Here is a 16,447-nt window from a genome sequence, read left to right on the forward strand (position 1 = left end):
CGACTGGAGAATTCAGATCCACTGTATAATCTTGTTGTTAGGTCTGAATTTATATACAGTGGTATGCAAATGTTTGGGCACCCCCAAGTCAAAATTACTGTTATTGTGAACAGTTAAGCAAGTTGAAAATGAAATTATCTCTAAAAGGCATAAAGTTAAAGATGACACATTCCCTTTCTATTTTAGGCAAAAAAAACCAAAACATTTTCATCTGTTACATTTTAAAAATTACAAAAAGGAAAATGGGCCAATGCAAAAGTTTGGACACCCTTGGGATTTTGTGTGCTCAACCATGGGTTCTTCTAAGCAGCTGCCTAGCACTCTGAAAATGAAAATGGTGGAGGCCCACAAAGCAGAAGAAGGCTATAAGAAGATTGCAAGGCATTTTCAAGTTGCCCTTTAATCAGTTCAAAAAGTAATTAAGAAATGGCAGTGACAAGGAACAGTGGAGGTCAAGATAAGGTCTGGAAGACCAAGCAAAATTTCTGTGAGAGCTGGTCGTAGGATTGATGGGGAGGCAAATCAGATCCCCAGTTTGACTGCAAAAGACCTTCAGGAAGATTGAGCAGATTTGTAGTACATTGTTCTACTGTTCAAAGACACCTGCACAAATATGGCCTTCATGGAGGAGTCACCAGAAGAAAACCTCTCCTGCGTCTTCACCATTCAATTCAACATCGAAGGTATGCAAAAGAACAACTAAACAAGTCTGATACATTTTGAAAACAAGTCCTCTGGACAAATGGGGTTAAAATAGAGCTCTTTGGCCTGAATGATCATAGGTATGTGTGGAAAAAAAATGGTACAGCACTTCAGGAAAAGAACATATCACCAACTATTAAGCATGTGGGAGAATTAATCTTGCTTTGGGGTTGTATGGCAGCCAACGGCATGGGAAAGCATTTCAAGACTAGAGGGAAGAATGGATTCAATGAAAGGCTTGAGGTTACGACAGGCGGTAGTGGACCCACTGGACCTAGGGATTACACTGGTTTATCTTGATGTGGAAGGGGCTTAACTAAGAGCCTACCAAGTATACGCCAGAGCCTTAAATAGTGAAGATGGGCTTGGCTCCCAGTAGACGCCAGGTGCCAGTCCCAGGGCAGCGTCCGCAGCTGCTGCAGCTGACCCCCAGGGCTAACGTGCGGACAGGTAGAATCTCTAGTGCAGGAGGTGCAGCTGGGGTGGCTACAGAAGACAGGACAGGAGATGCAGGCAAGGAGGATATGGCAGGTACTGACAGGTAAGGGATAGCGAGACAGGTGCAGGTAACAGACAGTGGAGATACAGGACCCGAGAACTAGATAGCAAACAGGAACCTAACTAACTAACCATTTTTCTCAGGCCCCTCTCTTAGTTGGAGGACACCTTAAATACCTAGTAACTCTCAGCCATAGTCTGAGAGCACTTCCAAAAATTAGTGTGCTGGCCCTTTAAGAGGGAGAGGGTGCACACCCTAAGTGCACTTCTGGGGGACGTGTGTGGTGTGCGCAGGTCCTGGGAGAAAGAGGCAGGAGCAGGGCACGTGGAGAGCTGTGGAGAGGCAAAGCAGCGCTTTGGCCCAGCTGCGGCGGTGAGTGGTTCAGCGTCCCTGCTGAATCACACCAAGGAAGCCCACGCGAAACAAGTGTTGGGGTTGTGGTGGTGCCAACTGCTGACAGGGTACATCATGGGTGAGTGTTAAATAGGCGTTGGTATTCATTGTTTTTTCATATGTCTGACAGGCTTTGTTTTCCTGCTGTGAATAATCTATCTGGCTACCTGTGACTGCACACCATTAAATGTATACGTTTTGGTAATTGCATTGGCACCTTATTCATCTCTTGTCCTGCACTATGCACTTTAAATTTGTGTGTTACAGTGCCTACAAGTAGTATTCAACCCCCTGCAGATTTAGCAGGTTTGATAAGATGCAAATAAGTTAGAGCCTGCAAACTTCAAACAAGAGCAGGATTTATTAACAGATGCATAAATCTTACAAACCAACAAGTTATGTTGCTCAGTTAAATTTTAATACATTTTCAACATAAAAGTGTGGGTCAATTATTATTCAACCCCTAGGTTTAATATTTTGTGCAATAACCCTTGTTTGCAATTACAGCTAATAATCGTCTTTTATAAGACCTGATCAGGCCGGCACAGGTCTCTGGAGTTATCTTGGCCCACTCCTCCATGCAGATCTTCTCCAAGTTATCTAGGTTCTTTGGGTGTCTCATGTGGACTTTAATCTTGAGCTCCTTCCACACGTTTTCAATTGGGTTAAGGTCAGGAGACTGACTAGGCCACTGCAACACCTTGATTTTTTCCCTCTTGAACCAGGCCTTGGTTTTCTTGGCTATGTGCTTTGGGTCGTTGTCTTGTTGGAAGATGAAATGACGACCCATCTTAAGATCCTTGATGGAGGAGCGGAGGTTCTTGGCCAAAACCTCTAGGTAGGCCATGCTATCCATCTTCCCATGGATGCGGACCAGATGGCCAGGCCCCTTGGCTGAGAAACAGCCCCACAGCATGATGCTGCCACCACCATGCTTGACTGTAGGGATGGTATTCTTGGGGTCGTATGCAGTGCCATCCAGTCTCCAAACGTCACGTGTGTGGTTGGCACCAAAGATCTTGATCTTGGTCTCATCAGACCAGAGAACCTTGAACCAGTCTGTCTCAGAGTCCTCCAAGTGATCATGAGCAAACTGTAGACGAGCCTTGTCATGACGCTTTGAAAGTAAAAGGTACCTTACGGGCTCGTCTGGAACGGAGACCATTGCGGTGGAGTACGTTACTTATAGTATTGACTGAAACCAATGTCCCCACTGCCATGAGATCTTCCCGGAGCTCCTTCCTTGTTGTCCTTGGGTTAGCCTTGACTCTTCGGACAAGCGTGGCCTCAGCACGGGTGGAAACGTTCAAAGGCTGTCCAGGCCGTGGAAGGCTAACAGTAGTTCCATAAGCCTTCCACTTCCGGATGATGCTCCCAACAGTGGAGACAGGTAGGCCCAACTCCTTGGAAAGGGTTTTGTACCCCTTGCCAGCCTTGTGACCCTCCACGATCCTGTCTGTGATGGCCTTGGAATGCTCCTTTGTCTTTCCCATGTTGACCAAGTATGAGTGCTGTTCACAAGTTTGGGGAGGGTCTTAATTAGTCAGAAAAGGCTGGAAAAAGAGATAATTAATCCAAACATGTGAAGCTCATTGTTCTTTGTGCCTGAAATACTTCTTAATACTTTAGGGGAACCAAACAGAATTCTGGTGGTTTGAGGGGTTGAATAATAAATGACCCTCTGAATAAACTTTTCACAATTAAAAAAAAAAAAAAAAGAAATAACATTCTTTTTTGCTGCATTTCACACTTCCAGGCTGATCTACAGTCCAAATGTCACAATGCCAAGTTATTCCGAATGTGTAAACCTGATAAATCTGCAGGGGGTTGAATACTACTTGTAGGCACTGTATATGTTTCATTTTTGAATATCTAATAAAAATTATTTTTTCTGCTAATACCTTGGTGATTATATGACTCCACTTTTTTATAGGTTGCCAAATTTCAACAAATTCTTGATGCAAACAAAACACCGTCTGTAAAAAAGCTGAAGTTGAAAAGAGGATGGCTTCTAGAAATTAATAATGATACTAAACACACCACGTCAAAATCCACAATAGACAACCTCAAAAAGCGCAAGCTGAAGGTGTTATAATGGCCCTCACAGTCCCCTCATCCGAACATTATTGAAAAGATGATAAACCTCAAGAGAGCAGTGCATGCAAGATGAGCCAAGAATCTCACAGAACTGGAAGACGTCTCCAAGGAAGAGCAATGCATGCAAGACGAGCCAGGAATCTCATAGAACTGGAAGACGTCTCCAAGGAAGAGCAGTGCATGCAAGACGAGCCAGGAATCTCATAGAACTGGAAGACGTATCCAAGGAAGAGCAGTGCATGCAAGACGAGCCAGGAATCTCACAGAACTGGAAGACATCTACAAGGAAGAGCAGTGCATGCAAGACGAGCCAGGAATCTCACAGAACTGGAAGACATCTACAAGGAAGAGCAGTGCATGCAAGACGAGCCAGGAATCTCACAGAACTGGAAGACCTCTACAAGGAAGAGCAGTGCATGCAAGAAGAGCCAGGAATCTCACAGAACTGGAAGACATCTACAAGGAAGAGCAGTGCATGCAAGACGAGCCAGGAATCTCATAGAACTGGAAGACGTCTCCAAGGAAGAGCAGTGCATGCAAGACGAGCCAGGAATCTCACAGAACTGGAAGACATCTACAAGGAAGAGCAGTGCATGCAAGACGAGCCAGGAATCTCATAGAACTGGAAGACGTCTCCAAGGAAGAGCAGTGCATGCAAGATGAGGCAGGAATCTCACAGAACTGGAAGACATCTCCAAGGAAGAGCAGTGCATGCAAGATGAGCCAGGAATCTCATAGAACTGGAAGACATCTCCAAGGAACAGCAGTGCATGCAAGACGAGCCATGAATCTCACAGAACTGGAAGACGCCTCCAAGGAAGAACAGTGCATGCAAGGTCAGCCAGGAATCTCACAGAACTGGAAAACGTCTCCAAGGAAGAACAGTGCATGCAAGATGAGCCAGGAAACTCACAGAACTGGAAGACATCTACAAGGAGGAGCAGTGCATGCAAGACGAGCCAGGAATCTCACAGAACTGGAAGACGTCTCCAAGGAAGAGCAGTGCATGCAAGATGAGCCAGGAATCTCACAGAACTGGAAGACATCTCCAAGGAAGAGCAGTGCATGCAAGACGAGCCAGGAATCTCACAGAACTGGAAGACGCCTCCAAGGAAGAACAGTGCATGCAAGATGAGCCAGGAATCTCACAGAACTGGAAGACATCTACAAGGAAGAGCAGTGCATGCAAGATGAGCCAGGAATCTCACAGAACTGGAAGACATCTCCAAGGAAGAGCAGTGCATGCAAGATGAGCCAGGAATCTCACAGAACTGGAAGACATCTCCAAGGAAGAGCAGTGCATGCAAGACGAGCCAGGAATCTCACAGAACTGGAAGACGCCTCCAAGGAAGAACAGTGCATGCAAGATGAGCCAGGAATCTCACAGAACTGGAAGACATCTACAAGGAAGAGCAGTGCATGCAAGATGAGCCAGGAATCTCACAGAACTGGAAGACATCTCCAAGGAAGAGCAGTGCATGCAAGATGAGCCAGGAATCTCACAGAAGTAGAAGACATCTCCAAGGCAGAATGGATGAAAAATCCTCAAATAAAAATTGAAAGACTGCTACAAAATGGGCTTGCAAGCTGTGATAGTTTCCACAGGAGGTGCTGCTAGGTATTAATCAAGCAGGGTTCCTAAACTTTTCCATTAGCTCATTTTCCTTTTTTCTTAATTTAAAAATGTAAAAGATGAATAATATATATATATATATATATATATATATATATATATATATATACATATATATATATATAATATTCCCTAAAATACAAAGGAAATGTTTCAGTTAATTGTTAGCCTTCTAGAGATCATTTAATCTTAAACTTGTTTAACTGTTCACAATAACAGTAATTTTGACCAGGGGTGCCCAAACTTTTAATACCACATACATGCCACTGCATGTAATAAAGAACTAGAATGTTTTTAACTGTTCCTCATATGTGTTTGAAGGCATCTTATTACGTTAGTGTCAGGCTCAGGTACAACAACTGGTGCACTGTAATTGGTGTCCCAATATAGAGTCACAGATACCACACTGTGACCGAGCTCGATAACGACCTTGTATAGGTCAGATGGAGGAAGATGAAACTTAGATTTTTCTATGAAACCTGTGAGTGCTGTAACTTTTTTCTCATTTTTTAAGACCTGGTAAATGATGATACTTCAGGTCTGCATCCATCAAGGGTACTTGTGAATATTAGGAACTGAGGAAATGCAACTGTCATGGGGTCCTTCTCCAGTATCACAAAATCAACAGAGCGAGAGATGGATGAACAATCCAAAGAACATTTATTCCAACAAAAATCAGACAGTCCATAAAATAATCCACCACATGGAGGGTAAAGTAGTCCATTAAGGGATAAATGTCCAGGTCTCTCTGGGGAGCCTCAGCTTCTCCCCCAGAGGATGAATCTTCCTGCTTCTCTCTTGACGTTCTCAGACAAACTGAATAAGCTCCCAGTTAAGCAGAGAGTTTGGTGTATCCCAGGCCCCCCTCCCCCAGACTTAGGGACAAAAAAGCCTGGCAGGCGGTGATTAAACCTAACCTAACAGGACAATATATACAGAATGGACAGAGCACCACACCTAAAATACGAGCGTACACAAAATTATACACAATCCCCCATATTCCACCATCACAGCAACAATCACCAAAGCTGCTGCATTTCTGTGGCAATTAGACAAAACCATAATAATCTAACAAAGCTATCAAATGTGATGGAGGTCAAGTGAGAACCAGAGGAACTGAATCTCAGGGCTCAATCAGAAATTATTTTTTTGCATATTCTATACATGTTTTTCATAGGTAGAACTCCTGCCTATTATAGTCTATGGAGCTGTCAACATGCCTGTTTTTTTGCCAACTGAGTTGTCCAGAAAAAAATTAGGGAGACATGTCCGATTTTGATCCAAGTCTCAGATCAATCTCACAAATGGAAGTCTATGGGTTTGTGAAATAAATTGGACACAACATGGATGCCATCCGTTTTTTTACAAACTTTATGCAGGAAATAACAGTAGAACATTTTTAGGACAAAATTAAATCAAATTCCCGGGCAGAAGAGCAGCACCGTTGGGACAAAGCACTAGAGAATTGGCATAATACATCCCTGGCACACCGGAGTCTTTGAAGTTTGTTTAGTTGATAAAGTTGAAAAAAAGAGACCGGTCCTTCATATCCAACCTATAATCCCAGAGGGAGGAAAGACCCCGGTAAGGAGGATCACCTCATCTTAAGAAAATATTAAATAAATTACTCTCTTATTAACAATGCTAACATTTGAGAATAAAGTAGTATAAAATTAGTATAACATTATATATAATTACACATATAAAATACAGTCATAGGATAAGAGAAAATGTTCCTATCGCTGGGGGTTTCACCACAGGGACCCCCATTGATCCCGAGACGTGAATCTGCAATCCTGTCTGGATGGAGCAGAGGTTGAACATGGTCAGATCCGCTATCACGAGTGTGTCACAAGTGACAGACAGCCCTGTGGTCTCCAGCTATAGAAGATCCCAGCATTTGGCTGCGCAAACTGCTCCCTGACCTTCTATTATTCCTTATTATTGCTAGGTGTATATGGTATCTTATGTATCTCCTCCGCTTGGGGTTCATCCCTTGTCCTTTAGGACCTTGCGGAGTTCCTCACTCTTTCTGCTGTTTTCATCAGCATTGCCGTTCGTGTCCATAAATACCCTCATTCCCTTCTGGTCTGTGCTGGTGATAGCTCTAACTACCTACAGTGTAACGTTCGTCGCTTGAGATGGTAAAGCGACAAGCAGGAGTTGACACACTAGACCAAAAGGAGGACCCTGGGCCAAAGCTTGACTAAGTACCCACCGAGAGGCAGACGCCAGATGCCACTCCCTGGGCAGAGAAGAAGACTGTGGCAACAGACCCCCAGGGCAGAGATGGACCTGGGTGCACACAGGCAGAGTCTCTAGAGTAAAAAGAGACCACCAGGATGGCTGAGGCAGAATGCACGGCCAAGACAGACACAGTCACTAGTAAAGCTAGGACCACCGGGTTAGCTAAGGCAGATGGCACAGCTGGGGTGGACGGACACAGTCACTAGTAAAGCTGGGATTACCGGGATAGCTAAAGCAGATGACTGGGCTGGACGGACACAGTCACTAGAAAAGCTGGGACCACCAGGATAGCAGAGGCAGATGGTACAGCCAAGGTGGAAGGACACAGTCACTAGTAAAGCTGAGACCACTGGGATAGCTGAGGCAGATGGCACAGCCGAGCACCAGGGTACAGATGGGACAGGGACACAGGCATGGACACTAAGCAGTGAAATGAGAAGCACAGCGGACAAGGGGACCTTACAACTAACTGGCTACCGGTAGGAAATAAACCACTAACGAAATGCATTGATCTGGCACCTCCCCTAGTGGGAGAATGTCTTAAGTACCCAGGAAATGATACACTAGCCCTTTAAGAGAAGGGCAGTGGTGTGCGCACATGCCCTAGGAGCACTCCTGTAGGACTTGTGTGAGGTGCATACAACCCGGGAGGGAAAATCAGTGAATGGCCATGTGGAGGACCAGCTGCAGCGGTGAGTGAGTGGGCGTACCTGCAGGGAGGAAAGCGAGGGGTGCAGGCAGGATGCCAGCACTACATACAGATCCTGAGTGCAAGCAGTTGGCTTGCGATCATCACCTTTCCCTAAATCTTCTTGCAAATAAGTTGTTGGAAATTTCCCTTGTTTCTTATCCTTGTTTGTCTTTTTGCTCCTAGTGGGGTTGACAAAGAGCTGATCTCATCCATTCCCTACCTAGGACCCAGATCAGGGTCAGCCTATGGCTAGGTATCCTGCTCAGAGTATAGGTGCGGAACCTATGTCGAGTGGTAAGGGAAACCAGGGCCCAGCAGTAGGCTTGGTCTGGAGTCACCATCTCCTCCTTCCCTAGACATAGGCTCTCCAGCCCTTTCCTTTCCCTGTTCGCTGGGTACTTCCCTGTAGCTAGCGTGACAGACACTCAATCCATCAATCCATTCTCTTTGTGATTGCCGACAATCCCAGCGATCAGGAAGACATCTCCTATCCCAGATATGAGGAACAACTTCCAAACTTGGTACAACCTCCTTCATTTTTTTTTGCTTGTATATTCTGATAAAGATCATTCCAAAGAGATCTGTGGGAATAAATGCCACATTTACATTTGCACTCATTCATTAATAACTCTTTTTTTGCCGTCCTCACAATGCTTTGTCCTAGTCCCCATATCAACTCCTGAAAAGCAATCCCGGCTGTAGTCAGTGATCACTCGGCAGCACCTTCAGTCCACGAATACCCAAAAAACTGAGTAGTAGGGTGATTTCATCACACAATTACAGAGCCTCAGTAGTAGGAAGGACATATATCATTACAAATCTCTGTATCACTAAATACACTGTTTATCTAGTTTGTGACCATTTATGTCATAGATACAAAGTTTATTCCCTGATATAGTCCATTATTAATTTAGTAATTAACGTACCCTGTATCTTGCAGCCCATGTGTGTCCGCATGTTCTGGAAGTCCATAGATATGTTCACACCCGTGTAATGTAAAATCCAGCCCCACAGAAGAAGGCCCTAAGCCGAGAAAAATACAGCAAACTGTACACATATCAAGAAGCATTAAGTACATTTATAAATGAGCTAGCTGTAGCACCCGGCGCTGCCCGGGATAGTAACTGTCTCTCTGTTTCTCTCCCAGTCTCTGTCTGTCTCCCCCTCTGTCTGTCTGTCTCTCTCTTTCTCTCTATCTCTTTGTCTGTCTCTCTCCTTGTCTGTCTATCTCTCTATTTCTCTCCTAGTCTCCGTCTCTGTCTGTCTGTCTCTCTCTATCTCGTTCCCTGTCTATCTTGTTCCCCGTCTGTCTCAGTCTCTATCTCTTTGCCTGTCTCTTTGCCTGTCTCTTTGCCTGTCTCTTTGCCTGTCTCTTTGCCTGTCTCTTTCCCTGTCTCTTTCTCTTTCCCTGTGTCTGTCTCTTTCCCTGTCTGTCTATTTCCCTGTCTTTCTCTATACGTCTCCCCACTGATATCATATTACCTCACCCATAAGCTTGTTACACTATGACTGTCCATTGTTCCTAAAGAAACCAATCACAGCTCCTATTAATGATCTGTAGCTCCAGGCTCCATTGACTTTAATGGAGGCAGGTTTTTTGGAGAGTAAAGCACGGGGTTAAGTTTTCCCGTCAAAATATAGTCTACGACGTTGCCTGAGTCACATGAGACGTCTGTGCAAAATTTTGTGATTGTAAATGCGACCGTGCGGATTCCTTTAGCGGCCATACATACACACACATACACACACAGGTACATACACATACATACATACACACACAGGTACATACACACACACACACATAATTACACATACATACAGACACACATACATACACACATACATACACACACACACACACTCAGCTTTATATATTAGATTTTGCATTTATCCCTTACATTGCATATCCAGATCTTCAGCGTTTCCTTCCCACAGTCCAAACTGTTTCTATGGAAAAAGATAAAGCAGAGTTTCATTAACTTTGAAATGATAAATCAAACCCATGCACAGTACTAAATATACAGCCTCTGATTACCATAAACTCTCAATAGGTCACCATTTAAGGATTTCTCAAAATACTGACGCATTGAACTTGTCTCTCCAGTAAAGGAGACAAACTCTAGCACAGCGCCACCTATTGGAAGTAGCGATCCTAAAAGTCACAAGTGGATTTTCGACAATCCTTTGCAATATGACTCAGGATATATAAGCCAGATCAGAATCCCAATTTGCAGACACGGTGTTTCGGGGTGCTTGCCCCTCGTCAGTGCAAAGTATGGGGGTGTCTGATCTGGCTCATGAGAAAGCTATGTGGGGACCACGGGGGAACACTATTCTCCTTAAGGAGACTTTGCAAGCCAGTCTGGCTGCCAGGTAAGGGGACTTATAGCTGCAATGCCCCTAAAATTCCACGGGGGAACACTATTCTCCTTAAGGAGACTTTGCAAGCCAGTCTGGCTGCCAGGTAAGGGGACTTATAGCTGCAATGCCCCTCTGGGAAATATTCAAATTGTCTCTCCAGTAAAGGAGACAAACTCTAGCACAGCGCCACCTATTGGAAGTAGCGATCCTAAAAGTCACAAGTGGATTTTCGACAATCCTTTGCAATATGACTCAGGATATATAAGCCAGATCAGAATCCCAATTTGCAGACACAGACACGGTGTTTCGGGGTGCTTGCCCCTCGTCAGTGCAAAGTATGGGGGTGTCTGATCTGGCTCATGAGAAAGCTATGTGGGGACCACGGGGGAACACTATTCTCCTTAAGGAGACTTTGCAAGCCAGTCTGGCTGCCAGGTAAGGGGACTTATAGCTGCAATGCCCCTAAAATTCCACGGGGGAACACTATTCTCCTTAAGGAGACTTTGCAAGCCAGTCTGGCTGCCAGGTAAGGGGACTTATAGCTGCAATGCCCCTCTGGGAAATATTCAAATTGTCTCTCCAGTAAAGGAGACAAACTCTAGCACAGCGCCACCTATTGGAAGTAGCGATCCTAAAAGTCACAAGTGGATTTTCGACAATCCTTTGCAATATGACTCAGGATATATAAGCCAGATCAGAATCCCAATTTGCAGACACGGTGTTTCGGGGTGCTTGCCCCTCGTCAGTGCAAAGTATGGGGGTGTCTGATCTGGCTCATGAGAAAGCTATGTGGGGACCACGGGGGAACACTATTCTCCTTAAGGAGACTTTGCAAGCCAGTCTGGCTGCCAGGTAAGGGGACTTATAGCTGCAATGCCCCTAAAATTCCACGGGGGAACACTATTCTCCTTAAGGAGACTTTGCAAGCCAGTCTGGCTGCCAGGTAAGGGGACTTATAGCTGCAATGCCCCTCTGGGAAATATTCAAATTGTCTCTCCAGTAAAGGAGACAAACTCTAGCACAGCGCCACCTATTGGAAGTAGCGATCCTAAAAGTCACAAGTGGATTTTCGACAATCCTTTGCAATATGACTCAGGATATATAAGCCAGATCAGAATCCCAATTTGCAGACACGGTGTTTCGGGGTGCTTGCCCCTCGTCAGTGCAAAGTATGGGGGTGTCTGATCTGGCTCATGAGAAAGCTATGTGGGGACCACGGGGGAACACTATTCTCCTTAAGGAGACTTTGCAAGCCAGTCTGGCTGCCAGGTAAGGGGACTTATAGCTGCAATGCCCCTAAAATTCCACGGGGGAACACTATTCTCCTTAAGGAGACTTTGCAAGCCAGTCTGGCTGCCAGGTAAGGGGACTTATAGCTGCAATGCCCCTCTGGGAAATATTCAAATTGTCTCTCCAGTAAAGGAGACAAACTCTAGCACAGCGCCACCTATTGGAAGTAGCGATCCTAAAAGTCACAAGTGGATTTTCGACAATCCTTTGCAATATGACTCAGGATATATAAGCCAGATCAGAATCCCAATTTGCAGACACAGACACGGTGTTTCGGGGTGCTTGCCCCTCGTCAGTGCAAAGTATGGGGGTGTCTGATCTGGCTCATGAGAAAGCTATGTGGGGACCACGGGGGAACACTATTCTCCTTAAGGAGACTTTGCAAGCCAGTCTGGCTGCCAGGTAAGGGGACTTATAGCTGCAATGCCCCTAAAATTCCACGGGGGAACACTATTCTCCTTAAGGAGACTTTGCAAGCCAGTCTGGCTGCCAGGTAAGGGGACTTATAGCTGCAATGCCCCTCTGGGAAATATTCAAATTGTCTCTCCAGTAAAGGAGACAAACTCTAGCACAGCGCCACCTATTGGAAGTAGCGATCCTAAAAGTCACAAGTGGATTTTCGACAATCCTTTGCAATATGACTCAGGATATATAAGCCAGATCAGAATCCCAATTTGCAGACACGGTGTTTCGGGGTGCTTGCCCCTCGTCAGTGCAAAGTATGGGGGTGTCTGATCTGGCTCATGAGAAAGCTATGTGGGGACCACGGGGGAACACTATTCTCCTTAAGGAGACTTTGCAAGCCAGTCTGGCTGCCAGGTAAGGGGACTTATAGCTGCAATGCCCCTAAAATTCCACGGGGGAACACTATTCTCCTTAAGGAGACTTTGCAAGCCAGTCTGGCTGCCAGGTAAGGGGACTTATAGCTGCAATGCCCCTCTGGGAAATATTCAAATTGTCTCTCCAGTAAAGGAGACAAACTCTAGCACAGCGCCACCTATTGGAAGTAGCGATCCTAAAAGTCACAAGTGGATTTTCGACAATCCTTTGCAATATGACTCAGGATATATAAGCCAGATCAGAATCCCAATTTGCAGACACAGACACGGTGTTTCGGGGTGCTTGCCCCTCGTCAGTGCAAAGTATGGGGGTGTCTGATCTGGCTCATGAGAAAGCTATGTGGGGACCACGGGGGAACACTATTCTCCTTAAGGAGACTTTGCAAGCCAGTCTGGCTGCCAGGTAAGGGGACTTATAGCTGCAATGCCCCTAAAATTCCACGGGGGAACACTATTCTCCTTAAGGAGACTTTGCAAGCCAGTCTGGCTGCCAGGTAAGGGGACTTATAGCTGCAATGCCCCTCTGGGAAATATTCAAATTGTCTCTCCAGTAAAGGAGACAAACTCTAGCACAGCGCCACCTATTGGAAGTAGCGATCCTAAAAGTCACAAGTGGATTTTCGACAATCCTTTGCAATATGACTCAGGATATATAAGCCAGATCAGAATCCCAATTTGCAGACACGGTGTTTCGGGGTGCTTGCCCCTCGTCAGTGCAAAGTATGGGGGTGTCTGATCTGGCTCATGAGAAAGCTATGTGGGGACCACGGGGGAACACTATTCTCCTTAAGGAGACTTTGCAAGCCAGTCTGGCTGCCAGGTAAGGGGACTTATAGCTGCAATGCCCCTAAAATTCCACGGGGGAACACTATTCTCCTTAAGGAGACTTTGCAAGCCAGTCTGGCTGCCAGGTAAGGGGACTTATAGCTGCAATGCCCCTCTGGGAAATATTCAAATTGTCTCTCCAGTAAAGGAGACAAACTCTAGCACAGCGCCACCTATTGGAAGTAGCGATCCTAAAAGTCACAAGTGGATTTTCGACAATCCTTTGCAATATGACTCAGGATATATAAGCCAGATCAGAATCCCAATTTGCAGACACGGTGTTTCGGGGTGCTTGCCCCTCGTCAGTGCAAAGTATGGGGGTGTCTGATCTGGCTCATGAGAAAGCTATGTGGGGACCACGGGGGAACACTATTCTCCTTAAGGAGACTTTGCAAGCCAGTCTGGCTGCCAGGTAAGGGGACTTATAGCTGCAATGCCCCTAAAATTCCACGGGGGAACACTATTCTCCTTAAGGAGACTTTGCAAGCCAGTCTGGCTGCCAGGTAAGGGGACTTATAGCTGCAATGCCCCTCTGGGAAATATTCAAATTGTCTCTCCAGTAAAGGAGACAAACTCTAGCACAGCGCCACCTATTGGAAGTAGCGATCCTAAAAGTCACAAGTGGATTTTCGACAATCCTTTGCAATATGACTCAGGATATATAAGCCAGATCAGAATCCCAATTTGCAGACACGGTGTTTCGGGGTGCTTGCCCCTCGTCAGTGCAAAGTATGGGGGTGTCTGATCTGGCTCATGAGAAAGCTATGTGGGGACCACGGGGGAACACTATTCTCCTTAAGGAGACTTTGCAAGCCAGTCTGGCTGCCAGGTAAGGGGACTTATAGCTGCAATGCCCCTAAAATTCCACGGGGGAACACTATTCTCCTTAAGGAGACTTTGCAAGCCAGTCTGGCTGCCAGGTAAGGGGACTTATAGCTGCAATGCCCCTCTGGGAAATATTCAAATTGTCTCTCCAGTAAAGGAGACAAACTCTAGCACAGCGCCACCTATTGGAAGTAGCGATCCTAAAAGTCACAAGTGGATTTTCGACAATCCTTTGCAATATGACTCAGGATATATAAGCCAGATCAGAATCCCAATTTGCAGACACGGTGTTTCGGGGTGCTTGCCCCTCGTCAGTGCAAAGTATGGGGGTGTCTGATCTGGCTCATGAGAAAGCTATGTGGGGACCACGGGGGAACACTATTCTCCTTAAGGAGACTTTGCAAGCCAGTCTGGCTGCCAGGTAAGGGGACTTATAGCTGCAATGCCCCTAAAATTCCACGGGGGAACACTATTCTCCTTAAGGAGACTTTGCAAGCCAGTCTGGCTGCCAGGTAAGGGGACTTATAGCTGCAATGCCCCTCTGGGAAATATTCAAATTGTCTCTCCAGTAAAGGAGACAAACTCTAGCACAGCGCCACCTATTGGAAGTAGCGATCCTAAAAGTCACAAGTGGATTTTCGACAATCCTTTGCAATATGACTCAGGATATATAAGCCAGATCAGAATCCCAATTTGCAGACACGGTGTTTCGGGGTGCTTGCCCCTCGTCAGTGCAAAGTATGGGGGTGTCTGATCTGGCTCATGAGAAAGCTATGTGGGGACCACGGGGGAACACTATTCTCCTTAAGGAGACTTTGCAAGCCAGTCTGGCTGCCAGGTAAGGGGACTTATAGCTGCAATGCCCCTAAAATTCCACGGGGGAACACTATTCTCCTTAAGGAGACTTTGCAAGCCAGTCTGGCTGCCAGGTAAGGGGACTTATAGCTGCAATGCCCCTCTGGGAAATATTCAAATTGTCTCTCCAGTAAAGGAGACAAACTCTAGCACAGCGCCACCTATTGGAAGTAGCGATCCTAAAAGTCACAAGTGGATTTTCGACAATCCTTTGCAATATGACTCAGGATATATAAGCCAGATCAGAATCCCAATTTGCAGACACGGTGTTTCGGGGTGCTTGCCCCTCGTCAGTGCAAAGTATGGGGGTGTCTGATCTGGCTCATGAGAAAGCTATGTGGGGACCACGGGGGAACACTATTCTCCTTAAGGAGACTTTGCAAGCCAGTCTGGCTGCCAGGTAAGGGGACTTATAGCTGCAATGCCCCTAAAATTCCACGGGGGAACACTATTCTCCTTAAGGAGACTTTGCAAGCCAGTCTGGCTGCCAGGTAAGGGGACTTATAGCTGCAATGCCCCTCTGGGAAATATTCAAATTGTCTCTCCAGTAAAGGAGACAAACTCTAGCACAGCGCCACCTATTGGAAGTAGCGATCCTAAAAGTCACAAGTGGATTTTCGACAATCCTTTGCAATATGACTCAGGATACATAAGCCAGATCAGAATCCCAATTTGCAGACACGGTGTTTCGGGGTGCTTGCCCCTCGTCAGTGCAAAGTATGGGGGTGTCTGATCTGGCTCATGAGAAAGCTATGTGGGGACCACGGGGGAACACTATTCTCCTTAAGGAGACTTTGCAAGCCAGTCTGGCTGCCAGGTAAGGGGACTTATAGCTGCAATGCCCCTAAAATTCCACGGGGGAACACTATTCTCCTTAAGGAGACTTTGCAAGCCAGTCTGGCTGCCAGGTAAGGGGACTTATAGCTGCAATGCCCCTCTGGGAAATATTCAAATTGTCTCTCCAGTAAAGGAGACAAACTCTAGCACAGCGCCACCTATTGGAAGTAGCGATCCTAAAAGTCACAAGTGGATTTTCGACAATCCTTTGCAATATGACTCAGGATATATAAGCCAGATCAGAATCCCAATTTGCAGACACGGTGTTTCGGGGTGCTTGCCCCTCGTCAGTGCAAAGTATGGGGGTGTCTGATCTGGCTCATGAGAAAGCTATGTGGGGACCACGGGGGAAC

At 46.0% G+C, this 16,447-nt stretch overlaps 1 protein-coding gene across 3 annotated transcripts in view; it reads right to left on the reverse strand.

Moving 5' to 3' along the window:
- GANC (glucosidase alpha, neutral C) overlaps positions 1–16,447 on the reverse strand; it is a 594,745-nt gene that overhangs the window by 428,191 nt on the left and 150,107 nt on the right. For all 3 annotated transcript variants that reach the window (XM_075331191.1, XM_075331189.1, XM_075331190.1), the window contains 2 exons: positions 10,161–10,209; positions 9,189–9,285 (listed from right to left, as the gene is read on the reverse strand). In XM_075331191.1, the coding sequence (XP_075187306.1) occupies positions 9,189–9,285; positions 10,161–10,209 (146 nt within the window). The remainder of the gene's footprint in view (positions 1–9,188; positions 9,286–10,160; positions 10,210–16,447) is intronic.

This window comes from Anomaloglossus baeobatrachus, chromosome 12, assembly GCF_048569485.1.
Source record: "Anomaloglossus baeobatrachus isolate aAnoBae1 chromosome 12, aAnoBae1.hap1, whole genome shotgun sequence".
Lineage (NCBI taxonomy): Eukaryota > Metazoa > Chordata > Amphibia > Anura > Aromobatidae > Anomaloglossus > Anomaloglossus baeobatrachus.